The sequence below is a fragment of the Carlito syrichta genome, unplaced genomic scaffold, assembly GCF_000164805.1.
Source record: "Carlito syrichta isolate Samal-C Ts95f unplaced genomic scaffold, Tarsius_syrichta-2.0.1 Scaffold304026, whole genome shotgun sequence".
Classification (NCBI taxonomy): domain Eukaryota; kingdom Metazoa; phylum Chordata; class Mammalia; order Primates; family Tarsiidae; genus Carlito; species Carlito syrichta.
Genome location: NW_007248122.1, coordinates 204,016 through 214,594, shown reverse-complemented (window position 1 = coordinate 214,594; position 10,579 = coordinate 204,016). Strand labels below are relative to the sequence as shown.

Genomic DNA, 10,579 nt, shown 5'->3' with positions numbered 1-10,579 from the left:
CACTCACCTCGGCCTCCCAAAGTGCTGGGATTACAGGCTGAGCCACCGAGTCCGGCCTAAAGTCAATTTTTATAAGGCAAATAGTCTGTATGATCACAGTCCAGGTCAAGTAACAGAACCTTCCTACCAACCACTAAGCCCTCTACATTCTCCTTTCCAATCAAAATCCTTCCCTACCCTATAAAGGTAACTACTATTCTGACTTTCATGGAATTTAATTTCTTATATTTCTTTAAAGTCACACAACACCAATATACATGAATAAATAATATAACTTGAACTTCATTTTAATGGGATACTACAATATGTACTCTTGTGTCAGGCTTCTTTTTTTTTTAATTTTTATTTTTGAGTCAGAGTTTCACTCTGTCGCCCAGGGTCACGGCCATAACAGCCTCGACCTGCTAGGCTCGGGTGATTCTTCTGCCTCAGCCTTCCAAGTAGCTGGAACTATAGGCACGTACCACCACACCCAGCTAATTTTTTGATTTACTGTAGATGAGGTCTCGCCAAATTGCCCAGGCTGATCTCAAACCCATGGGCTCAGGCAATCCTGTCATCTTCACTTCCCAAAGTGCTGGGATTATAGGCAGGAGCCACCACACCCGGCCTTTGTAGGCATTTCATAGGGAGCCTACCAAGGAGTAGAACTGACAGTGTGAGTTTGACAAATTTTAAGAACCATCACCTAAGCATTTAGTTCAGTCAGGAAATTGTCAAGTCTTGCCAGAGACTGAACAGAAGAGAACCACACTGTATTTCTGGTTTGACAAATAAACTATGTATTAACTATATTACTATGTGGTAGACAGCAAAAAAAAAGAGGAACAATGCAAACAATATATTCAAAAAGAGTTCGAAGGAAGCACAAGCATACTACGACTGGACTGAGTTCTTAAAGCTAAAGAGCCATTTTCCTCACTTGAAACCTACAATGAATTGAAATAATAAAGCAGAAAATAAACTCGAATAGCAGACTATCTGATACAGATCTCAGTTGCCTAGGAATCTTAAGCAAACTGACTGGACGAGAGGAGTAGGTAAATATAAAATAACTAGACAATCTGCTGCTATAACTGCCAACCTAGAAAATACTCCTAAATCTCAAAATGGGTTTCATTCAAAAAATGTTACATCTAGGACATCAAAATAATATACTTGACACCAAATTTTACAAATGGTATTAAAACTGGTAATTATGCACAGCTTCTACTAACACCTCTCCAACCCCGTCCCAAATATGTTTTCTGCCTACCAACTAATGCGTATTTCTGTGTGCCAGGCATTACTTAGAGCACTTAGTAAATATGATCTCAATTAATTTACACAATAATTCTGAGATAGGTACTATCATCCCATTTTATAAACAAGGAAACTGAGGTTTAAAAAGGTTAATTTGACTAGAATCATATTGCCAATGAGACACAGAATCAGAATTCGCACCAAAATTCCTCTGAAGAGAGGGGAAAAGGGATTTAGAATTCAAGGACTGAAAATAAAATGAAAGGAACAAATTTCAAGAATATAGAAACAGATCATTTAAAAAAAGGAATAGCTTGCATACCAAAACACTGTTGGTATGAACTTAAGACCATCACTTGTGTAGTTATACTGGGAGAAATATCTGGTAGAAATATTAGAAAACTGGTTGACGAGGGAAATGATCAGTACAAACAAAAAAATTTCCAGTATATCATAGATTGGACATATCAAAACCAAAGAAATTTTAAAAATTAGCAACATCTAGCTTTTTTTTTTGAGTTGGAGTCTCACTCTGTCACCCAGACTGGAGCGCAGTGGCCACTCCTGGCCACCTCAGCCTCAACCTGCTCGGCTCCAGCGATCCCTCCGCCTCAGCCTTCCAAGTAGCCGGAACTACAAGCGCGCGTGACCACACCCGGCTAATTTGTTTTGATTTATTGTAGAGATGAGGTCTCGCCAAGTTGCCCAGGTGGGTCTCGAACCCGTGGCAATCCACTCAGGCAATCCACTCACCTCAGCCTCCCAAAGCGCAGGATTACAGGCTGAGCCACTGAGCCTGGCTAACATCTAACTTTAACTCAGAGTTTTCTCATTATAGGAACATAACCTATTATGAGCAGGGAAACATACCAAGTGTTTTCTGTTCTTTTTGCCATAAATAAACTGCTCCGGCTTACAGAAATAAAGGTTTTAAAAAATGAACACCTAAAAATCTGTTTCAAGTAGAATATATAATCAGAATAATACTGAGATTGTTCAGAGAGGCTGACCTCATAGAGTGATGAAAAGTAAACATTTAGTCACACATGCAACATCAGTTCAATGGATTACTCCAAATAAGGCAATTTCTATGTGCAAGCAAGGGCCTAACAGAAAGGAAGGAATGAGAGAAGCATACACAGATAGTGGCTATAATTTTTTCCCAGTTATGGGGGTGGGAGACAGGAAGAGAATTTTTTGAAAATCAGTTAAAAAAAAAAAAGACAAGAAATATTAAGAGAATTAAACTAATAATATTAACAAAATAGTTAAGTCTCATAGTAAACATAGATTAAGAATACAAGACATGAGGTTCACTTTAGGGCACTTGTTAACTCCATCATCAAGAGGGAGATGCCCTTGGGGAAAGGGACAGTTTGTCTCTATAAACTAGACCTCAGAGGAAAATTTCTCTAGCATTCAGTAGCGATGCCTCTGTCCTCACGAGGACATACAGTAGCAAGAGAAACCAAAGGGGCACGCTGCAGTCCAAAGTATGTTCTTCGAAACCTCTTTATCTTTTCACTAAGACTACAAGGTAACCAAGTGACAGAGTTCATAGATATGCATAAAACAATTTGTTTACTCAGAAAGCATCTTTAGCAGAACACAAATGTCTCAATGCATCCATTAAGTTTATATGGTAAACCTTAAGTAACTAAAATTTGCAGTGAACAAGGAATATGGAGTTCTGCCTAAGCCAAGCTCATGTCTGAATGCCTGAAGAAGAAAATATTGCAAAAGCTTTTTAAGCAAGTTTTACTGAAATTACTTGCTAATTCTAGACTGTATGTGGTGGGATCTTTTTATACAGAATATTTACTTTGCAGTTCTGAAATTATACAAAACATTATATTTAAATCGGTTCAAAGTCCAATCTCTTTGCCTGGGATTGAAAGTTTTTCTCTAAAAAGTTTTTTTTTTTTAAAGCCTGTATTATCATAAAAGGAAAACAAATTGAAATGTATTCCGACACATTTATTTTCTATAAAATCACCTTCTAAATGGAAAGAGTCAACAACCAAATTTTCTCTTATGGATTCATACTCATAAATTAAAAGATCTGCCAATATATTAAAGATAGACATGAAGAACAATATGGAAATAAACTATTTGGTTTCTAATATTTTAATCACAAGATGAATTTATATTATGCAAGCACGAGTAAATAAGAAAGGCGAGATATTTAACATTTGCTTTTTAAAAAACTAGAAACAAGACTAGGAAGTACCACTGCACACAGAATATATTTTGTGGTCATGATTATAAATCAGTTTAAGATGCCTATCAGTAAGAGTAATGGCAAAAAAGTTTGTGTGTGCTTGTTAACAAATATGTAATCCAACATTATTTTAAAAGTGATTGATTATAAATTCATTTGAGAAATATGCTTGCTGAATTTGCCTTTCTTGTAACACCACTTATTAAACAATAGTTTACACAATGGCAGTGTGTCATAAAGTAATGAAATGTCCCTTCTGAAAACAAAATAAACCAGAGGCAACCCTCACTTTCCCAACACTGGCTAATCAAAGGTAAGAAACGAAACAGATTTGGGAAATTTTGAGATACAATTAGAATCATCAATAACCAAACTACTTGCCACCTGATACTCAGAAACCAAACAGATTCCATTAATAGGCCTCTCCCTAGCTACCTAAACTTAGAGTCTAACTATCTCTATTTGATCTCACGGACCAAATGGACTCAGATGTCTGGGTATACTTGTATTTTGGTCCACCTTCTATACACAAAAATGAGACTTTCTATTTTGATTTTTTTAATTCTATGTACCACATGTTTAATATTTTCCCATATTATTAAACAGTTCTCATACACATCATTTTATTAGCTGTCTAATATTCCCAATGATGGAATTTACTGTAACTATAATGCAATAAAAGTCTCCAAACAGCCGGGCTCAGTGGCTCAGCCTGTAATCCCGCGCCTTTGGGAGGCTGAGGTGAGTGGATTGCTTGAGCCCGCGGGTTCGAGACCTGCCTGGGCAGCAAGACCTCATCTCTACAATAAATCAAAAAAATTAGCTGGGCATGGTAGCGCATGCCTGTAATTCCGGCTACTTGGAAGGCTGAGGCGGAAGGATCGCCAGAGCCCAGCAGGTTGAGGCTGCGGTGGCCGGGAGCGGCCACTGCACTCCAATCTGAGCGACAGAGTGAGACTCCAACTCAAAAAAAAAAAGTCTCCAAACAGTGATCCTCTATTTAAAACAAACATTATTCCATCATTCTGTGTTACATCTATAGCTAAGATGAAATGTTCAATAACAAAAAAAGACATTAAAAATTTTAAAGCTTTTTTTTTAAATGAGATGGAGGTCTTGCTACATTGCCACAGTTGGACTTGAATTCCTAGGCTCAAGCATACCTGCTGCCTCAACCTCCTGAGTAGGTAGCCTTTTTTTTTCAGTAAACAAGTAACAAGAACAAAGTAAAAGGAGTTTTGCAAACTGTAACTGAGTAACATCATTCTGGTAACTGCCTGTTCTTATTTCTTCTTCTTCTTTTTTTTTTGAGTCAGTTTGTTGCCCAAGCTGGAGTGCAGTGGCATGATCACAGGCACTGCAGCCTCAACCTGCTGGGCTTAGGCAATCCTTCCATCTCAGCCTTACAAGTAGCTAGAACTCCAGGCACGTACCATTATACCTGGCTAATTTTTTGATTTAGTGTAGAGACAAGGTCTCGCTATATTGTTCAGGCTGGTCTCAAACCCTTGGGCTCAGGCAATCCTCTTGCTTCAGCCTCGCAAGGTGCTGGGATTACAGACGTGAGTCACTGCACCCAGAAGTTATTTCTTTGGGCTCAAAATATAAGTTCCAAAAGTTCAAAAAAAAAAAAAAATCAAAGAATGATCACATGTAATAAAAGTAAGTACAAAATACTTCTTCTAAAGTTTTGTACTGTAGATTATATGTCCTTTTAGTTGATTTCTGTGAATAACTATTATTTTGTTCAAAATCCCTGTGCCAGTTTCCCATAAAAGTGAGATTTAGTCATTAGAAAGTAAAAAGGTGCACCAATCTTTGCTTTATAAATATTGTTTTATTTTTATTGTTATTTTTTTTTAGTTGGAGTCTCACTCTGTCGTCCAGGCTGGAGTGCAGTGGCACGCTCATGGTCACTGCAGCCTCGACCTGCTGGGCTTAGGTGATCCTTCCGCCTCAGTCTTCCAAGTAGCTGGAAGGACAGGCACGCACCACCATGCCCGCTAATTTTTTTTTTATTTATTGTAGAGATGATGTCTCACCAAGTTTTGCAGGCTGGTCTTGAACCCATAGGCTCAGGCAATCCCAAAGTGCTGGGATTATAGGTGTGAGCTACCGCGCCTGGCCTATAAATACTGTTTTAAAAGGACAAAGACTTTAAAGGGGAAAGTCAATTTGCAAAAAGGACAGACGACAAAGGAATATGCCATATTTATTAAATAAATTGTCTCAAAGTAATAGTAAACTTACACTTGCTGAGCGCAGTGGCTCACGCCTATAATCCCAGCATTTTGGAAGGCTGAGGTGAGAGGATTGCCTGAGCCCAGGGGTTTGAGAGCAGTCTAGGCATCTTGGTGAGACCTCATCTCTACAATAATCAAAAAATTAGCCAGGCGTGGTGGTGCACGCCTGTAGTACCATCTACTTGGAAGGCTGAGGTAGAAGGATCGTCTGAGTCCAGCAGGTCGAGGCTGTGAACATGCCACTGCATTCTAGCCTGGATGACAGTGTGAGAGATTCCAACTCAAAAAACTAAACCAAACCAAACTCTTACACTTGATATCAGAGTAGCTAAAGCTGCCAAAACAGAAGCTCTTCAATCTATTATGAATGGAAATGATTTTGGAGGATCTCTAAGAAGTATGAGGGGCTCCCCCCAAAAAAAACCCAAAATTCTCTTAGAGGGCAGGCCCCTTGTAGTACCACTTGGAATTTGTTCCTTCAGATCAAATAGTCAACCAAAGTTTCTGTCTGGAAGTTTTGAAATGGCTGCATCACAATTTGCAAAAGAAATGTCCTTAGTTGTGGCAAAGAGGTGCCTAGTTCTTCTACCATGACAACACACCTGCTCACGCTACACTGAATGTTCAGCAGTTTTTGACTAAAAATGGCATGATCCCATGCCCCACCCTTCTTATTCACCCCATCTCGCTCCGAACAACTTTTTTTTGTTTCCCTAGATGAAAAACATCCTCAAAGGGAAATGTTCTGCAGATGGGGAAAAGGTGAAACAAAAAATGGCAGAAGCACTAAAAGGCACCCAAATTGTCAAACTCAAAAACCGTTTTGAGCAGCGGAGGCGGCTGAAATTTAAACATGAAAGAATAATACACACTTTTAAATAAATAAATTCTGGTTTGCTTGGGTTCCCTCCTCATTAACATTTCATCTGTTGAATGTATCTGCTATAATCGCCAGGTATGACCCTTACAGATCCCAAGTGCTCCTGGAGTTTTAGGTTGGGGGGATGAATCACATCTGTCTACACATTCACTAAATAAAATTATGAGCAAATAAACTTGGAAAACCACCCATTTCAAAAAGAGAGAGAACATAAAAATAATAGTGCCTGAGAAAGAGTATGCCTGACAGAAAAAAGCACAGATGTTATCAACAAACCTTTACTATATATGGTGACCTTTACTTGTCACTAACAAGACAAAGAGAGTATCACAACTTTCTGATTTTTATAGATATAAGCAGCTACATGACTCTCAAGTAACAAGGAATTCAAGATATTTGTACTGAGAATTCAGCAGAGGTCTAAATCACCTCAAAAACCAATCTATCTCTAAAATATTCTTTCTTTCTTTTTTTTGGAATCTCACTCTGTCACCCAGGCTGGAGTGCAGTGGCACGCTCACAGCCACCGCAGCCTCGACCTGTGGGCTTAGGTAATCCTTTCGCCTCAGCCTTCCAAGTAGCTGGGACTACAGACGCATGCCACCACGCCTGGCTAGTTTTTATGATTTATTGTAGAGACGAGGTCTTTCCAAGTTGACCAGGCTGGTCTTGAACCCTTGGGCTCAGGCAATCTTCTCACCTTGGCCTCCCAAAATACTGGGATTACAGGCTGAGCCACTGTGCCAAGCCTTCTAAAATATTCTTAAAGATAGTCCTGTATAATTTCCCAAGGGTAGGTAGCTGAGATCAGATTTCAGAAAAATCTACTGCTACTCCCTCCCTAGAAAGCTCATGCTACTCTGAGGACCATCTTCAGAACTGAGTGCTCAAACTAAGTAATCATTTTTTGGCTCCATTTAACCTAAGAAATTTATTTAAGAACCCCAAAATTAACAAGCTTGAAACCCCCCTTTTTTTTTTTTTTTTTTTTTGGGGGGGGGAGGCTAATATAAAATGCTCAGCTCCATCTATGAAGCCAAATGTAACAGAAATATTTTTCTCCAAAGAGAGAAATAGAAATAGTATGAAACGGTTCGCTGCTGTCTGAAGATGGCCCTTTGTACACTTCTTCTACAACAAACACATTGAGATCCTCATTATTCCACTCACTTTTTAATTTTAGCCCCTGACTTCATTAAAATCAATGTGAAAAATACTCTGTACTCACTCTGGCATTCTATGAACTGATGAATAAAAGTGCAGTCCCCGCCACTCTTTGAAAGCAAGTGTTCTAATAAAGAAAGAAACACCTTTAAGGATATGGTTTGCTGTCTTAGAAAATCAACAGCAAATGTAGAAAAACTGAAATGTATTAACATGGGTAACTCTAAGACTAATAAAAGTCGAATATACTTTAATACTAAAAGCAGACATATTTTAGAGGTAAAGTGACTGAAGATTGTGGTTATATAATCATTCATTTGTACACCAATTGGTTAGCTTTTAAAGGTGCAGTTTTATCCAAAAAGCTAAAGAATATCACATAAATATATTGCTTTAAAAGGGGTTTCCCATTTTAAAAATATACCTTTCTCCATTAGAACTTAACAAATACATTTAAACAATTAAAAAATTTTATCTGTCATCACTCAATTAATTTTCAAGTGATTGTTCTCTAATAGTGCCTCTTCAAAGCTATTTGTCTTAGTTAAGAGGCAAAAGGTAAATACTTTAATATCATAAAGTAATGCCTTAAAAATTTTAAGAAACTGATGTTTTTATACTTCCATTTCACAAGTAATCTTCCCTTTTGAGTCACTTAATCTGTACCCCATATTTTACCAGAACATTACATTGTTTATCTCTACCTAAGTTATCAAAATCAGCATCTGTACATTTCAAAATAAGAGCCTGATAAATGGTTTTTCTCAGGTCAAACAGAATTTGGTTTAAAAAAAAAAATGGATGGAGAAAATAAAAATCTAGCATAGTGGTTTAATTAAGTTTCAGCCCCTTTCTTACAATAATTTTTATTTACTTTGATTGAAAGAGTTATTTCTGAATCTAAATAATATCCTTCAACTATATACTTGTATCTCTCAAAACTACCAAATAGATTTTGGAAGTTAAAAATATATTCCAACATGATGACTACCTGGAAGGTGTAAAAGTACTAGAATATGTCAATGAGGACAACGAGTTAGCACCACTCTCCCTTATGAAAGCCTCCTTTCCTTCTCCTCCATCTCCAGACACCCTACCTAAATCATCTCGCTTTTGCATGAGAGGCAGACATGGCCCACTCTGATCTAGCCTCACCCTCTCTTGACATCTTCTTTACCTCTATATGCAAATCTATCATTATCCTTTATCCTGTTACCTGGTTTGTAGAGACTTCAGTTTGTAGTCACCATCAGTATAAAACAAAAACATGGGGGAAAAAGTTGATACAACTCATGTTTTGGAGAGACCAATGCATCACATACTTAGAATACTATACAGGAATACAGTATAGCCTCAAAAAGAAAAAAACAAGCTGGGCTCGGTGGCTCAGCCTGTAATCCCATGCCTTTGGGAGTCCGAGGTGAGTGGATTGCCTGAGCCCAAGGGTTTGAGACCCGCCTGGGCAACCTGGCGAGACATCATGTCTACAATAAATCAAAAATTAGCCGGGCGTGGTAGCGCACACTTGTAGTTCCAGCTGCTTGGAAGGCTGAGGTGGAAGGATCGCCGGAGCCTAGCAGGTCGAGGTTGCGCAGGCTGGGAGCAGCCACTGCACTCCAGTCTGGGCGACAGAGTGAGACTCCGACTCAAAAAAAAAAAAAAGAAAAAAGAAAAAAGAAAAAAACATTTCAACTGTAACAGAAATTTGAAATAACAAAAATCGAATCAATAAAATTAGCCAACTGGAGCCAGGAAAAGCACAACAGTAGCCCTCAATAAAATAGTAATTACCAAGGTAAAACAGTGTTTTACATAAATCCTATCTAAGCCATGGTAACACTTTCAAAACTCAAACTATATCATCATGTTAGATATAAAAACTCATTTGAAACCAACTTTTAACCTAACTAAAGCACTTTATAAAACTTATTTGAAACCAAGTTTTAGACCATACTATAGGACTCTGGATGATATTTATTAAAGCAGGATATCTCACTGCCACTCACCAAGCTAAAAATCACCTTTTATCTACTCTGATCTTAACATATAAACTCCACATTAAAATATTTACTAAACTGGTTTAGATGAAATCTAAGATTAATACAAAAATAAGTGTGTGTGTGTGTGTGTGTGTGTGTGTGTGTGTGTGTGTGTATAAAACCTTTAGAAAAGCATCTCCTATACACATAAGGGAAAGGCATTACTAGTTCAATAATAAATGTACAGTATTTGGATTATGACACTTTTAATACTCCATTACTTGACTTCAGGCCCTTGGCAATTCACTTTGCCAAAACTATAAAAGATGCCACTAATGATCCAAAAGGAACCAGGTATTTATTGGGGGCAAAGGAGTGTTTATGATACTAAACAGGGTTTAGGGATGTAAAGAAAAAGATACAGAAACATAAAATAAACAATGAACCACTCACCTTAAACTACATTTTATTTATACATATGAGTTTACTATAGATTTTGTTTTTTTATGCCTGTGCTGTTTAATACTATAGTCATTAGCTACATGTAGCTATTAAACTCTTCAAATATGGCTATTTCTAGTTGAGATATACCATAAGTATAAAACAAAACTACAAAGATTTCAAAGACTTGGGAAAAAGTAATGTGAAATAATTTCTTGATAATTAATAATAATTTTAATATTTATTAATACTGAATAACATTTTAGATACTGTGGGATAAATACAATATGTTATTAAAATTTGTTTTACCTGTTTCTTATTTATTTATTTATTTTTTGAGTTGGAGTCTCACTCAGTCACCCAGACTGGAGTGCAGTGGCCGCTTCCGGCCACCGCAGCCTCGACCTGC

General features: G+C 37.5%; 1 protein-coding gene across 5 annotated transcripts in view; it reads right to left on the bottom strand.

Moving 5' to 3' along the window:
- SLMAP (sarcolemma associated protein) overlaps positions 1-10,579 on the bottom strand; it is a 163,511-nt gene that overhangs the window by 47,891 nt on the left and 105,041 nt on the right. For 3 of the 5 annotated variants that reach the window (XM_008059402.2, XM_021713071.1, XM_021713072.1), the window contains one exon: positions 7,815-7,877. The exons of the other annotated variants lie outside the window; for them this stretch is intronic. In XM_008059402.2, coding sequence (XP_008057593.1) covers positions 7,815-7,877 — 63 coding nt within the window. The remainder of the gene's footprint in view (positions 1-7,814; positions 7,878-10,579) is intronic. 5 annotated transcript variants of the gene reach the window in all.